The following is a 15,032-nucleotide window of genomic DNA, read 5'->3' on the forward strand; positions in this document are numbered from 1 at the left end:
CACAAGGATGTCCTCGAGACATCACCTCACCCCTGGGGAAACTGAGGCACGGTGGCAGTGACGCCCCATTCTCTGTGGGAGCTGGGAGGCCTCCATGCAATGAGTTAACAAGTGCTCAGCAACCCTTTGCCCACCCTCCTACACCTGAGCCCCCCACCTCAAGCAGGGAACAGTGATGAGCCGGGGTGGACACTGGGCTCCTGGAGATGTGAGTTTTATTAATGGCGCCATGAGGATGGGGGGACATGGACAGGGTGTAGAAAAACAGGTCAAGGAGTGGCGCCTGGCTCTGGGGTGATGGGCACCGGCAGCTCCTCCAGCCCGGCCACAGTCTCTCCCTCCTCCACGAGGCTCCAGCCGGCACAGGGGGGCCAGGGGTTATGGGGCAGGAGGATTAATGGGGGACGGGAGTGGGATGGAGGGGGCGGGGCGGAGGCACCTGCAACGTCATTTGGTCTCAGTCGCGGGGAGAGACGAGAAAACGGCCAGAAAAGGGGCAATGATGGGGGCAGATAAACCCTCCCAGAGACTGGTTTTGGGGAGAACACAAGGAGGGGTGAGGATGGCACGGTCCCACGGGGACCCCACAGGTCCCTGGGGAGGGGGGGGACCGAGGCAGCCCCAGTGGGGAGTACAGACTCAAAATTCAGTGGTTGCATCTTCAAATAGAAAAATTACATCAGTGCCCAGGGCTGGGCAGGGCAGCGGTTGCGCAGAGGAAGGTACTGACCGAGGGGCTTTGGCATGGGGGGAGCCGGGGTGTCCCCGAGGCTGGGGGACCTGGGGCGAGGACCACACCCTGCTCCTCGCCAGGTCCCATGCCCGAGGGCACCTGCTTCCCGGAGCTGGGGGGGGCGGCGTGTCCTGGCCCACTCCCCCTTGCCGGTGGCCAGGCATCAGATCCCCGAGTTCGGCTTGATGATGTTCATCAGGGCGCTCTTGAGGCTGCCCTTGCTGGGGGAGCGGACGGCAGGCGGGGGGCGGGTGGCCTCGGCGGCCTCCCCCCGCAGCTCCATCTCGATGGTCATGACGACTTTGGGGGGCCGGGCGGCCCCGGCGTCCGCCCCCGCGGTACCTTCCCTGCCCGCTAACCGCTATTTCTTATCCTTGCGGGAGTCTCCCGGGGCTCCCTTGGCTTTCTTCTCACTTGCCACCTTGGTGCCACGGCTGTGGTCCAGCATGGCATAGAGCACAGGCGCCTGTGGGGATGGGGCAGCTTCAATGCTGTGGTACACCCCAGCCCCGGGGCTTCACCCTGCAGGCTCTCCTCCCACCCCAAAAGGTAGGAGGGGGGTTCACTCTGCCCCTGCCCAGTCCATTTTGCCCCCTCCGACCACTCGGTGCTCACCTGTCGGCTGCGCTTGGACACGTCCTTGGCCGATCGCTGCAGCTTCCCCTTCTCCATGGCACTAAAATTGGGGTGGAAAGGCAAAAAGGTGTCTCAGAAAGGCCAAATCCCGCCCGGTCCTGCCTGGCAGCTCTATTTTGGGGTGGTTTTTCCCCGCTCGGGCAGCAGGGCTCACCTCAGCCGTCGCTGCAGGGCTGCCTGCCGCCGCAGCCAGCAGTAGCGGATGAGATAGATGAGGGCCACCACCACAGCCACCAGCAGCAGAGCCCCGCCGATGATGGAGCCCAGTACGACGCCATAGCGGGTGGGCACTGCGGGGACACCAGCATCCTGTCAGCCACCCCTGGCTGGAGCGGGGAAACTGAGGCAGGGAGGGGACCAACAGCCGGCGCTGTACCTTTCTCGAAGACATAGAGCGTGACCTGGGAGGGCTTGCCCACAATGTCAGGGGGGTTCTTGACGTCACAGGTGAAGGTGCCATTGTCGGTGTAGTCCAGGTTGTGGATGATGATGGAGCCATCCTTGCGGTGGGGGTTGCCCACCCACTCCATCCGTTCCTTGAAGCTGCCCACGTCATCGATGTAGGGCTGGCCCTTAGCATAGTGGAATATCTAGCGATGGGGACAGACACACGGACATTAGGGTCACGGTGCCTCCAGGCATGGCAGGGCCACCCTGTGCCCTGAACTGGAGTGGGTGCTTACGGAGGTGCTGTCACGGGATCCCTCAGCTTGGAAGTGCCACGTGATGGAGATGTCCTCGGAGATCCACTCACTGGACCAGAAGCTGCAGGAGAGGGTGACGTGGGAGCCAACGGTGCCATACACCTTCCGCTGCGTGTACACGTGGATGGAAGACGTCGGGCGCGGCCCTGCCAGGGGGCACAAACCCATCAGCCCGGCGGGGGACCCCGGAACAGCGATGGTATGCATCGCTGAGGCTGCCGGCCAGCCTGTGCCCCCACGCTGGCCCCATGCCCGGCCCCGCGCTGCCACCAAAGGGCTTTTGTTGGCCCTGGAGAAAGCACAAGGACTGGCGGGGGACAGCGGCTCTTTGTGCCACGGCGGCTGCCTTTGCAGGGAGCCTCCACCCTGGCGTCCCCATGGCTGGCTCAAAGGGGACCGTGTCCTGGCACCAGCTGATGCCCAGGGACGCTGGGAGGGCTGGGTCCGGCAACCAGCGCCCCTCTCCCATTCCCAGGAGGTGGCTGGTGCTGTGATTCTCCTTGCAGCCTGGTGATGGGGACAAGGGCATGGTCACAGATACAACTCCGGAGCATTGCCACCACCAGTGACAGTCCCGAAAGCAGACGTGTGGGCGGCTGCCAGCCCCACAACCACCTCCCAGGGGTCTGGAGCCCCCTGCTATCCCCCAGCATCCAGCATGAGGATTTCAGCACCAGCAGCCCTAGTCCCCCATCCCTGTCCCAGCTTACCCAGCACCGAGAGGAGTCCGGCGAGGAAGAGGAGGCTGCCACTGCCCCTGGCACCCTGCGACATGGTGGCTGCCTGTCACCGGCCGGCTCTGTGCCACATGGAGGGCTGGTGGTGCGCGGGGCCCGGCAGCGTTCCGAAGGGTGCTGGCGGGACGGGGGCCGAGGTTTAAGAGCAAGCAGCGCCGAATGATGGCAGCGGCGCCCCACCCTTGGGCCAATGGGCGCCGGGCAGCTGGGGCGGTGGGGGCCAGGGGGTGCTGGGTGCCCCGGACTGAAAGGGGGCATTTAGTTTGGCGATGGGCGAGGAGGGGGAAGCACGCAGCAGGGGGGCTGGGCACACAGTGCCCTTTGTCCAGCCGCATTCCCGCCTGCGGTGGAGGCGGCTGGGCAGGAATGCGGCTGGAGCCGGAGAGCACCGGCACACGGCCACAGTCCCTGGTTGGTCCCAGAGACAGACCTGCCTGGCAGGGCTTGGGGTCTTGCACTGACTGCGCCACGGGCCACCGGTGTGTCCCCTCCTGTCCTGTGGCCAAGGGCCAGCTGCCAGCACCCTCTGGTGCTCTCCCCACTCTGGCCCCACAGCATGCGGGTCCCCAGCTGGCGCTGCCAGCTCCAGCCAAGCTCCCAGCAGCCTCTGCTCTGGCTCCCTTCTGGGGTGAAAACACACCTTTGAGAGGGTGATGCTGGACATTCCCGCGGGGCGCAGAGCCAGCTGGCTCCAGCTGCGGGACGAGGAGCACATCCATCCCCAGGGGGTGCAAAGTGAGGAGCCACCAAAGCGCTACCGTCCTGTGCAAAACCCAGGGCAAGAATTTGCACAACAACCGCCCCCCCTGCACCCGCCCGCCACACCACCACTGCTTTGCTGCCAGCTGAGGAAAGTGGTATTTTGGGCTGAAAAGCTCCAAAGTGGGGTTTTCCTCAGAAGGTTTTTGACCCAGAGTTGGCCACTGGGGTCAGGACTCGCCTGGGAGCTGCCAAATTTTCCTGCTTTAACGTCCTCCATCGGCTGCAGCTGCAGGCAAGAGGGTTCTGGTGGGCTGGGGGGCCCGTCCTGACCCTCGGCAGCTCTGGGGTGAACGGGCAGCCCCGGGGGTAACGGGCAGCCCCGGTAAGGAGGGTACTGGGCAGTCCTGGGAGTAACGGCGGGGGGGGGGGTTAACGAGAAAGTAACGGGTAGCCTCGGGGGGAGGGGGTTAACGGGCAGCCCTGGGGTTAACGGGGGTACCGGGAGGCCCCGCGGGGTAACGGGCGGGGGGGCGGAAGTGCGTCACGGCCGCTTCCGGCGTGCGCGGCGCTCCAAGATGGCGGCGCTGTCGTTGAGGTGACTCCCGGGGGGGCTGGGCCGGGCGCCGTGACGGGACTTGTAGCCCCGGGAGCGGCTGCGCGGCGCCGCGGGCGGACGGGCTGGCGTCCCGTCCCGTCCCGTCCCGTCCCGTCCCGTCTCCCGTCCCGGTGGGGCCGGGGCCGGGGCCGGGGCCGGCTTCGGCTCCGCCGCTCGGCCGGGCCCTGTGTGCCGCCGGGTGGGGACGGCCCAGCGCGGGGAGGGGCGTCGCGGTGTCGGGGGCGCCCAGGAGCCGCGCACGGAGCCCCGGGCGGGCCGCGGCGCGGGTTGCCTCGTCCCGTGACGGGTTCCCGTCCCCAGCCCGGCGGTGGGTGACGGCCGCGCCGCCCCGCCTGCGACAGCCCCTGGGCCAGTCCCGGTCCTAATCGGTCCCGGCGCCTTCGTCTCCCTGGGGCTCTGGAAGCGCGTTGTGGCTTGTCGCTTGGTGTGTTTAAGGCGGGGGACGGGGCCCATATTCCTGCGCTCCCCCTTTCCCGGTCCAGCGGCTGCCGGGCACCGGTGAGGCATCGCCCCCTCGGGCGGCTGAGCCGCGCTGCCTCTCCGCCGCAGTGAGCCCCGGGGGCGGCCCTCGGGGTGCCCGTGGTGAAGTGCGGAGCCGGGGCGGAGCAGGAGCCGGGAGCCCCTTGGGCTGGAAAGGGGAATCCGAGAGTGGGACGCTCTGTGGGGCCGGGGTCCTCCCGGCTGTGCTCTGTTACAGCCGAGAAGGGCAGCCCTGCTCCCTGCGGGCAGCCTCTCCCTGTCCCTCTCCCGTGGCGCTTGGTGGCTTTGGCTGCGTGGACAAACGTTCGCATTACCACCTAGCCGGCGCTGGGGGTGTCCCCCACCTTGCAGGGCCACCTGATGGGGTGCTGGTGGCTTCGTAGGAGCTCAGTGGTCCTGTGCAGGAGCACGTCCTGCCGCGCCCATGGCGCTGAGGAGCAGTGCGGAAGGGCATTGTGTTTACTTGGCCCGAAGGTGCCTCTTCCCATCTACCACCCCCACTGGAAAGTTTTTTGTCTCCTAGAGGCTCTGACTGTCCCCCTCCCAGCCCCTGTTTCCAGCATTCTCTTTGATATCAGTCTGGAGACAGTGTTTGGGATTTCATTGTCTTAATTTATTCTCTTTCTAGCGGCGGTTGGAGCCGTCATGCTTTTGTGGAAAGCTCTTTGTTGTGTGTGCGGGTTTGTTTAAAGGCAGGATCTGCTGGCAGCGGGAGAGGGAGCGGGGGCTGCAGTACCTGCTTGGGCGGGTGCTCCGCTGCTGCTGCTTGAAAAACAAGAGAGAAGTCGCTCTGGTTTGAAGCCTGCGCTTGGTAACTTCATCTCATGTCTGCTTCTGCTTGTCAGATGAAAAAGCATATATAATCACTTCTCATTTGCCTCCTCCATGGTAAAATCCGAGTGATTTTTATAGACCTGTCTTGCAGGATAAATGTTAACGACGTCTATTGACGTGACACTGAGCTGATGCTGCTGTAGAGCTGTCCCCTGCGACTCCCGAAATTCTCCTCCCAAGCTAATGGAGCTGCGCTGTGGGGTGTGTGCAGCCAGTGCTGTTCCACTGCTGGGTGTTTATAGACATCTCATCTGAGCTGCTGCTTGTCCTTCTCCAGCCCTGCATGAGCATCTGTGCTGTGTAACTGTCCAATAATTAAGAGCATCTTGGGGTCCCCTGAGTCTACGCACCCTCCTCGGGCACGGGGCACTCTGCTGGAGTCGGCTGGGGTGCCGCGGGAAGCTCTCAGCGAGGGTCTGAAGGGTTGTCTTTTAGGGCTAATTCTTTTTTAAAAAAAATGTTTATTGGTGATGTGGAAGAAAATGCAAGTTAATAGAGGAAGAGCTGCAGAAGATGCAACAACTTAGAGAATGATAAATAATGAAGAGGACAGGGCCTTGGTACAGAGTGACCTTGATAGCTTAGCTGGAGGGCTGTGTTTTGCAAGCAGTAGTCATTGCACTGAAGCAAGATGTAATGCTTTGCATCTAAAAAAAATATGAAAATTGAGCCAAGAGGTTGGGGAGCTCTTGCTGGTGAGTTTAGCTTTGAAAAAAATGCAAACGTGTTGTGGATTTTATTCTTGTTTTGAATATATCAGTGTGAGTTGGAGCCAGCCCTCCCTCTTCTAATGCCCTGGCCCCCAGGAGAGGTGTTGAGCTGCTGCCATAGAAGGAGGGATGAAGTTGGTTTGGCCTTTTAATCTGGAAAAGCGGACTGAGGAAGGCATGAGTGAGGTGTATAAATCACTGATGATCTGCGGGTAGAGATTTATCGTTCACCTGCTCTCCCCTGCCCAAGAACCATGAGGCAGCGGCTGGTGCTGGTCTGTGGGGGCTTGGGACAAGCACAGAGCTGGTTCTCTTCGTCTGGTTAAGCCATGAGAATTTGTGCTGGAAGCTGGGGGGGGTCGTGAGGTGGCAATGCAGTTTCATTGCGAAAAAGCCATTTATTCTGGACTGAAACCTTCTGGTGCGGGAAGGGCATGAGCTGCACATGGTAGTGGGTGCTCCTGTGTGTCTCCTGATACTTTTCCCTGGGGATCTGTTGTCAGCTGCTTCCGAACACGATGGTGGGCTTGGTGGAGGTTTGGCTGGGCTCAGCCATTGCTGTGTCCCCCTGAAGCTCTCAGTCTTGCTGTCAGGCCGTGCTTCAGGGATGGCGTTGATAAACTAGAGACGGTGCAAAAAAGAGTTTTCAACTGGAAATGTTGCACTGCAGCATGGCGTGGATTCTGTATTGCTGAAAACTCATGCATCCAGCCGGGGTGCCTTCCTAAAAACCTGCTGTGTTTCAAGTCCAGCATTTGAACGCGAGGGAGGATTTTGAAAGGAAACATCCTAACGATCATTTACACAGGAACTCGGAGTGGTTAACAATAATGACTTTTGTTTTGGATTTACACCTGGTGGAGAGCTGACCTCCAGATGTTTCTTCTACCACGTCCTCAAGACCAGTTATAAGACAACTGAAGAGCAGCAGAGCTTCATTTATCTACTGCTGTTAATGAAACAGCGGGAGATGCTGGTACAGATGCTCGTGCACCTGAGAAGATTAATTGGTGTTTGTCGCTGTGCTGCCGACGAGCACGCCAAGCGATGTTACACACCTCGTTCTCGCCGCGTTGTCAGGAAAGGCAGTGCTGCCTGTTATGCTTTGTCCTGGAGAGGAGCGGGCGCCGCAGATTCCAGCCCACATGTGCAAATGCTCAAGCTGTGCTGGGCTGGGGGCCTGTTCCTCCCCGTTCCTGGAGAGATGCCCTTGAATGTCAGAGTCGCAGTTACTACAATCACTCCGCAGAGAGCGGCACCCACTCCTTCGGGCACCACAAAATCCCTTTTTACTCCTGTCCTGAGCCTCAGCACGGCTGAAACTCTGCATGTGCTGGGCTGTGACAGTGACCTCCCATCTCGCCAGTGCTCGGAGCTCAGTGAATGGTGGTGGTGAAATGCTATAGTGAAAACAAGTGCTTGGAGGAAGGGGGTTGATGTCTTCATCTTGGATGCGTGGAGAGCAGTGGCCTGAACCAGCCCTCTCTGCGGAGCTTGGCAGATGTGCCTTTCTGGGGAAGTGTGCCGCCCGCCCCAATAATTGCTGTAGTGAGAATGAAAAATGGACTGCCTCGGTGTAGCTGTGAGCTTAGAGTGCTGTTTATGTCTGTCTTACAAACAAGGTATTACAGCTGAGCAGACTAATTACAGGGTGTTGTAAAGAGTGAAGCCCCAGGCAGAGTCTAGAGACTCTAGTTAAGAGCTCAGTGTGAGAGAGAGATTTGTGGGGGAACAGCCCAGATCCTCTTGTGTTAAGATTGATTTTAAGGTACGAACCACCGAAGTGGTGAATTCCCTTCCGGCCCCATCTTGCTGGCATTGTCAGGTGTTTATTTGCACTCACAAAGCTTTTCTATCTTCTGTCTTGCAGATGTGTCGGTCGGCGATGCCTGCTAGCTCGGCTTGGCCCTGGCCTTTCTGTGCGACAGTGAGTCTGAGGTTTTACTGAGAGTAACGGGATTAAGTTCTTCCCCAAGGAATCCCATCTGAGGCTTCGGGGCTTGCATACTCTCCATCTGCTTAGTAATTCTGGTCAATCAGCCCATGTGTTAGCTGGGCACTGACCATCTCGTGCTACCATGAGGGCACAGCCTGTTTACAGAGGGCCTGGTGCTTGTGGATGGGGATGAAGGGAGAGCCTGGCTGGCTGTTGGGGTGGGTCTGGGTCTCGTGTGGGGGCAGTGGTACCACTGTCATCCCTCTGTGCTGCTCTGGTGACAGCTCTGCACCTGAGAAGGGCTGGGAGCTACAGAATCCCTCTTGTTCCTGTGCTTTGTGCTGCTGGGCTTAGGGAGAAATAGTTATTTTCTGCTAAATTGGGCTGTAAGTGTAATTGCTGTATAATCTCGAGAACATTAAATTACAAGCTCTTTATTTGGTACAGTGTGCAATTAACCGTGGCAGTAAAGAGCAGGTTGCATGTTATCAGTATTACATAATGTGTTGTCTGATATCCTATACCCTGATTTGGGTGGCGCTGGAGGGGGTGGCTCAGCTCCACTGGCTGAGTGGATTCCAGTGCAGCAGCTTCCCATCCTGCATATTATTATTATTCACTCAGGAGAGCTGGCAGCTATCCTCTCCTTGCCTGTGTCCATGCACAGCTGGAGCTGTTCTTTGTGCTGCTGTAGTCAGGGTCAGCTGGGAGCTCACATCCTGCGAGATGGAAAGCTGCTGCAGCAAAGCCAGGTGGAGTGGGCAGGAGTAAAATGCTGCCCGTCTTTCCACACCTCCCGTCTGCTCTTCTTTTGCAGCATTGTCCCAATGGGAACGACGGCTAAGGAGGAGATGTCCCGCTTCTGGGAGAAGAACACCAAGTCCAATCGTCCCTTGTCCCCTCACGTCACCATTTACAAGTAAGAGCCTCTTGATCTCCTCAGCCTCGCACTGGGGCACCTCTGGGCTCTGGCACATGGCAGCTCTGTCCCCAGAAGCACCCTTGAGTGGGAGGGCTGTGCACAGGGGGACCCTCTACATTGCGCTGTGAACAGTCTGAGCTGTGTGTGGGAATCACAGCCTCTCCAGGGAGCTGATGACACTCACTGGTTTCATATAGGGTGTTGCAGAGGGGTACAGTACTCCCAGAGCTGCACTGCAGGGTGCTCAGGCAGGGCAGCATTTCCAGACGTGCCGTTGAGAGGCAGCTGTCTTCGTGGAGAGTGGTTGCACAGAACGGCGTGTCCCACTGTGGATGTGGCAGTCCTTGGGGGTGGAGGCAGGAGGCCAACTTGGGGCTCTTGGGTTCCCTCATCAGAAAGGTGATGGCTTTTTTGGGGCTGCCTCTGTCACTTTTCCAGGTTATCTGGTTTATCTGTGAGCCTGGATGCCCCAACCCTGCCCCTTTGTTCCTCAACTGCAGGAGGATTACAGTTTTCTCCTGTTTCATCTCCCTTTAAGCTTTCTCAGCAGAAGCCCTTCCCCTTCCCCAAGCCATGCCAGTGGCATTTGCCATTCCCAAGCTGCCTCTGCAAATTCCCCTGTCTCTCCCCTTTTGCTCTGGCTGGATTCCTTGAATAACTCTGAGTGCAGAAATACCCGCCCAGCAGCACAGAGCTGTCTAGGAATAGATGGGCTGTGCTTTGTCCCGTGGCCTCGGAGGCCTCGCTGCTGTTGTGCCCCTTTTTGCTGACGAGGTTGGTTGTTTTGCAGGTGGTCCCTACCCATGGCGATGTCCATCACGCACCGGGGCACCGGCATTGCGCTGAGCTTAGGTGCGTGCATCTCCCACCTGCTTGTGGCGACAGAGGGTGGGGGCTGTGGGAGGGAAGACCCTTCTGATTTGGAGACGTGGCTCCAGGTGGATGGTTTCTCTCCTCTGTCACCAGCTTCAGCAATGGGTTTTCTCCTGGGAAACCTGTGCTTTGTCCTCTCCATTTCCCCATCCCCTGAATATCTCCCCATCCCCTGAATATCTCCCCATCCCCTGAATATCTCCCCATCCCCTGAATATCTCCCCATCCCCTGAATATCTCCCCATCCCCTGAATATCTCCCCATCCCCATTTCTCTCTTCCCGGGTCCTCTTGTGCTGCAAATGGCTCCAGTCCTGCAAAGGCAGTGATGCTCCCCTGTATGTAAAAGCCTTTGAAGCCTTTGTAGCACTGTGGCCTGGCCTGGCCTGGCTGCTTTCTTTGGGCCCTTCCCCAGCCTGGAAGAGGCTGATCTGCTGCTCCAGTTATCAGCCCTTCTCTTCTGGGGCTGTTTTCTACTGGTTTACCCTTACAGGAGACCCTGTGTAAGGGGAAGACTGACAGGCAGGCAGAGCTCAGAGGCTTTCCTTTAGCACAGGTGGAGTTTATCAGCTTCCTGAGAGTGTCTGCTGCTTTCCCAGAGATCCTGGTGGGGGAGAAGGTGGTGCCAGCATCAAACCCGATAAAATTCCTCCAGCAGTTTGACTTGCATGGTTTGAAAAAGTGATAGTGCATCTAACTGTGAAAGGCTGTTTCATTTCCATTAATGCCCTCTCATGGCAGCAGGAGAGTGCTTCTCTGGTGGCTCCCTGTTGAGGAGGGGAAGCTGGGTTGGTGTTTGCAGAAGGGCGGAGAGTGAAGGGACTCAGAAAAGATGTGCTGGACTGAGGACTTGTGTTTGTGACCTGGAGGAGTGAGAGGGAGTGGCCAGGGCTGCAGCCTGCCCTTCCTAGCCTGGCCCTAGAGGGCCCCGGAGTTGGCATCCTAGAAGATGGCACCCATGTGCTCTCCTGCTCCCATATCTGCATGGCAGAACCCTGGTGAGGGCTCAGCTCCGGCCCCAGGCTCTGCCTCTCCCCGGCCAGCCGGCTTGTGCCCAGCTCTGCCTCGTGAAGAGCAGCATGCATCCACTGCAGGAGAGCACTAAAGAACGTCGCTTCTGCTGACCACAGCTCAGCAGCCCAGAGAAGGAGGGGGAAGTGTTCAACTCCTCTCCATCAAGACCTGTAATTATAGGAGCCTCTGACTTCCTGCGCTTCTTGCAGGGCGAACACAAAGGCCATTGAGGAGACAAGTGGCTGAGCAAGGAAGCAGCTGGTTGACTCGCACTGCCAGCGCCGGCCTCAGCCGAGGCGCTCGAGCTAGCGTGCTGCAGTGTAATCAGGCGCTATTGAGCAGAGGGTGCATCGCGAATCGGCTGACTGCTGGCTGCGATCGTTCCCATTCTTTCGGCAGCACCATCTGGAGAAACCCTCTTGGCCTAGAAATGAGGAGGAGAAGCTGCCGCGGTTCCTGCAGCTAGCATGGCCACGCGTGTCAGGCTGTCTCTTTGTCAGCCAGTTCCTCTGCTGATCCCCGCCAAAGCGGCCTTGCTTCATAGCTGCCTGTGTCGGTGGCTGGCGGTAGAGCGGTTTCTGTCCCGAGGTGTGGATCTGGGGACTTTGTTGTAGAGCTGCCGCCTTAATGTTTCTGTACTTTGTCCCTTTAACCTTGAATTTGGACTGGATTGGCTGCAATTGCATGATCTCACGCCAGTTTGGTGTCTGGGTGTTGTATGAGTAATGCAGCCCCTGGTGCAGGACCCAGATGGGTCGTTGCTGCCCCAGTTTGATCCTCAGGACCCAGCGTACACTGTCACAATGCAGCTGGCACTGCCACCAGATGGGCAGAGCCTGTGTCGCCAAAACAGAGAAGCAGAGGTGGCCTGGGGCTCTTTGAGGGCAGTGAGGCGTTTGTAACGCTTCTGCTGGCTTAACCTGTGGGGTTTGTCTTTCTCAGGAGTCTCCTTCTTTGGTCTGGCTGCCCTGCTGCTCCCAGAACAGTTTCCCCACTATTTGGCCGTGGTGAAGTCACTCAGCCTGGGGCCTGCTCTCATCTACTCTGCTAAGTTCGCTCTTGCTTTCCCCCTCTCCTACCACACCTGGAATGGAATCCGACACCTTGTGAGTAGCCCTTGTGAGGGGCCACTGCATGCTTGGGGGTGTGAGGGAAGGGAGGTGTCTGCTGGTTGTGGGAGCGCCAGGTGCAGCATCTGGGAAGGTGCCCTTGGAAATGGGAATTAGTCACCTCAAGTGCTTCAGAACCTTGGTGCTATTTTTGGGTACATTTAAGCTGCAAAAAGCATCGCTATGCTAGTACTTCACTGGGTGGCACAGCTGGCTGAAGCGTTCCCCAGCGGGGAGGGACGAGGGGTGGCGGGAGCAGTGTTAAGCTGGGGGATGTGTCTGCAGAGCCGCAGGCTCGAGCCCTGCAGAAGTGCCACCCGTTGCTCGTTATCTCACCCTCGTCATGCAGCCGTTGCGCTGTGATCTTCCAAGTGCTTTGTAGTATTTAATGAGCCCAGAAGACGTGCGGCAGAGGATTGGAGATGGCGCTGCCTGCGCAGAAAGTAACCTGTGATGTTTGCCCTGGGCTGAAGTGAGGAATAAGCAGCTCTGTTCAGCCGAGCTTCCTGTGTTTGATGAAGGAAGGGGAGCTGGAGAGCTGAGGGTTTCTTGCTGGGAACAGTACAAGATGTGCTGCTTTTTGTAGTTGATTTTGGTTTTTTGTAGCTCCAGATAGGTTTTACGGGAGCAAATTGCAAAGGCAGCTGGCCTGGAGTGTGACACGATCCTTCTGTTCTGGGCAGGGGGAGCATCACGTGTGGAGCTGCGGTGCAGGCGTGGGCTCACGCTGTGGGCGCTGATGGCTCCCAGTGTTTCCAGCGTGGAAACACGGGACTTCAGCACTGTCGGATGTTGCATCCTGTACCCAAGAGCAGCCGTTACAAGGTGCTCATGTCAGAGTGCTGGGAGGCGCCTGTCAGAGCTGTTGGGGTGAACAACAGCAGTGTGCTGCGGGTGCGGCCTGCTTTGTGGGTCCTCGGGGTGGACAATGGCGAGCCGGCAGTGCTGTGAGTGCTCATTATCTGCTTTTCAAGCACTTGGCATTGGAGGAGGCCTCGGACCACGGGGCCTGCAGCTGGCTGAGCCCTGCTCGCTTGTGGATACACTGTCGGGCAAATGGAGCAGTCATAACGGGCTGCTTGTTCAGAGCGTTGTGAGTTGAATGCGTGCTGAAGTCTGACTGCACGTATATATTAGGATGCCAATTAAATTGTCCGACAAGGAAACCAGCAGTGTTGGCCCCCGGCTGTGCTCGGCAGTGTAGCCCATCGTTGACAGAAGGGGACTCAACAGGGAGCAGGTTCAGTTTAGTGCCTCTGCCCCAGGTGCTTCTCTGCTTTGAGCCCTGGGGGCTTGCTGGGAGGAGGCCTGTGCTCCCCAGGCTGCCCTCAGCCACCCTGCTTTTGCTTGGTCAAAAAGGTGAGAGGTGCAAGCCTACCTGTGAGACGTGGGAACCAAGGACACCCAGCTCTGGGCTGCTGTTCCAGCATCCCTCCCTGCCATCCGGGCTCAGCCTGGCCTCCACGGCTCGCGCCGTACCCAGGGGTGTGCACAGGTTCTGGGGGCTGAGGCTCATCCCCACCCGCTCGGCTCTGCCCATGGGGATGTTGGCGCTGCCTCATATCTGCAGCTTTGCCATGATTTATAACCTATTTCTGTCAGCAGGAGAGAAACAAGCGGAGAGCAGCTGCCGCTTTTGAAGTGAACCTGGCGCGCTGCGGCTGTTGGGGATTAGGGAGAGCTCAGGGGCGGCTTTGCCGATAGATGCAGGGTCTTGGTGGGGGATAAGCTTCCTCTGGCACGGCGCATGTGTGTCTGCATCCAGGGAGACCCTTGCCCGTTGCCCTGCAGCGATGGACATTTGTAGCCCTCCCTCCAGTCTGTACGCAGTGGTCCAAAGGCTGTTTTTTGGGGTGGTCTTGCTAGCTTTTGTCAGAAAGATGGTGCCTTTCTGCCTGTGTCCAGCACATCCCCCATCAGGGACCATCCCAGCCCTGTTGAATTAACCCTGCTGTGTCTCTTCTCTCCTGCAGGCATGGGACATGGGGAAGGGGTTCAAGATTCCCCAGGTCAACCAGTCTGGGGTGCTGGTCCTGATCTTGACCCTGCTCTCCTCTGCGGGCCTCGCAGCGATGTGAAGGTACCTCCCAGTTGACGGCCTCCCTTTTTTTTTGGAAGATTTGCTCCGTCCTGTCCCAACGCAAGATGTGCGTGGAGAGGGAGGTGGGAGGACAGGCTCTTGAGTAACTACAGATCTTTGGGGAAGATGGAGCTTCCCCTCCTTGCAAATCTTGTGGATGATCAGAGTTGCTTTTCCTTAGCCCGGGTGATGTGCTAATCCCCTCTTAGTGGTGGGGGACAGGCCGGGCTGTCTCCTGCCATGCCACACACCCAAGCAGCCACAGAAAGCCAGGCGCAAATTAACAGCTGATCCTGGCACATTCAGTTGCTCACAGAACGCTGCCTAGCTTCTTCCAGGCAAACGCCAGGACATTTCTTTTCTCTGCTCTGTCCCCAAGCTTGAGACAATGCTGAATCTGTGTCCCCACAGGTCCGAGTGGGCTTGGGGATGGCTGCTAGTGCATGTGTAGGCCCGGAGCAGGACAAGCATCTCCATTGAGGCAGCCCATGCCAGGGCAGGGAGAGCAGGCGGAGCTGCCGACGCCAGCACCCGTGAGGGGAATGGATGATTGGTGCCATCCAGGTGCTGCGCTGGCTGTGGGACCCTGTGCTTTCTGAGCCTGGCAGTGTGAGCTGGCTGGGATGGGGTGCTCAGATCTGCAGAGGTTCAGTGCCCACCCTGTGTCCTTGGAACGTCATGATTCAGGCAGCTTTGGGGCCCTTGAGCCCCTGCCAGTGAAAACATCCAATTTTCCCCTGTTAGGAGGTTACTCTGTCTCTGGCACAGTGGGAGGGAAGTGGTTTTCCAGTCGTGTGTGGCCACCAGCTCTCATTTCAGCACTTGTCACTCGCCCACCTTTGCAATAAAGCAGCCTTGATCCTTCACACTGAGCTGCTGGGTTTGTCGTCTGTGCTCGACGCTGTTCACTGAGGCAAAATCAGCCAGGAAGGGGTGTGTTGCTCTGA

The 15,032-nt window shown here is 58.5% G+C and overlaps 2 protein-coding genes across 5 annotated transcripts; one reads left to right on the plus strand and one right to left on the minus strand.

Annotated features, from left to right (window-relative positions):
• Positions 1 to 198: 198 nt before the first annotated feature.
• On the minus strand, positions 199 to 3,608 carry MPZ (myelin protein zero). Of its 2 annotated transcripts, none has more exons than XM_064475339.1 (6): positions 3,451 to 3,608; positions 2,053 to 2,219; positions 1,746 to 1,959; positions 1,524 to 1,659; positions 1,349 to 1,409; positions 199 to 1,199 (listed from the first exon to the last, which is right to left on the minus strand). In XM_064475339.1, the coding sequence occupies exons 1-6, from the start codon at positions 3,527 to 3,529 to the stop codon at positions 1,095 to 1,097; spliced, it is 762 nt and encodes a 253-aa protein (XP_064331409.1). In that variant the 5' UTR covers positions 3,530 to 3,608; the 3' UTR covers positions 199 to 1,094. The 2 variants fall into 2 exon arrangements, with proteins under 2 accessions (XP_064331409.1, XP_064331410.1); XM_064475340.1 differs by lacking the exon at positions 3,451 to 3,608 and adding an exon at positions 2,784 to 3,196.
• A 419-nt stretch (positions 3,609 to 4,027) lies between these two features.
• On the plus strand, positions 4,028 to 14,957 carry SDHC (succinate dehydrogenase complex subunit C). 3 transcript variants are annotated; one of them, XM_064475342.1, is made up of 7 exons: positions 4,028 to 4,107; positions 8,023 to 8,079; positions 8,906 to 9,007; positions 9,801 to 9,862; positions 11,839 to 12,002; positions 13,979 to 14,085; positions 14,497 to 14,957. In XM_064475342.1, the coding sequence occupies exons 1-6, from the start codon at positions 4,088 to 4,090 to the stop codon at positions 14,081 to 14,083; spliced, it is 510 nt and encodes a 169-aa protein (XP_064331412.1). In that variant the 5' UTR covers positions 4,028 to 4,087; the 3' UTR covers positions 14,084 to 14,085; positions 14,497 to 14,957. The 3 variants fall into 3 exon arrangements, with proteins under 3 accessions (XP_064331412.1, XP_064331411.1, XP_064331413.1); XM_064475341.1 differs by having other exon boundaries at positions 13,979 to 14,957; XM_064475343.1 differs by lacking the exon at positions 4,028 to 4,107 and adding an exon at positions 5,584 to 5,742 and having other exon boundaries at positions 13,979 to 14,957.
• The last annotated feature ends 75 nt before the right edge of the window (positions 14,958 to 15,032 follow it).

This window comes from Phalacrocorax carbo, chromosome 28 (assembly GCF_963921805.1).
Source record: "Phalacrocorax carbo chromosome 28, bPhaCar2.1, whole genome shotgun sequence".
Taxonomy (NCBI): domain Eukaryota; kingdom Metazoa; phylum Chordata; class Aves; order Suliformes; family Phalacrocoracidae; genus Phalacrocorax; species Phalacrocorax carbo.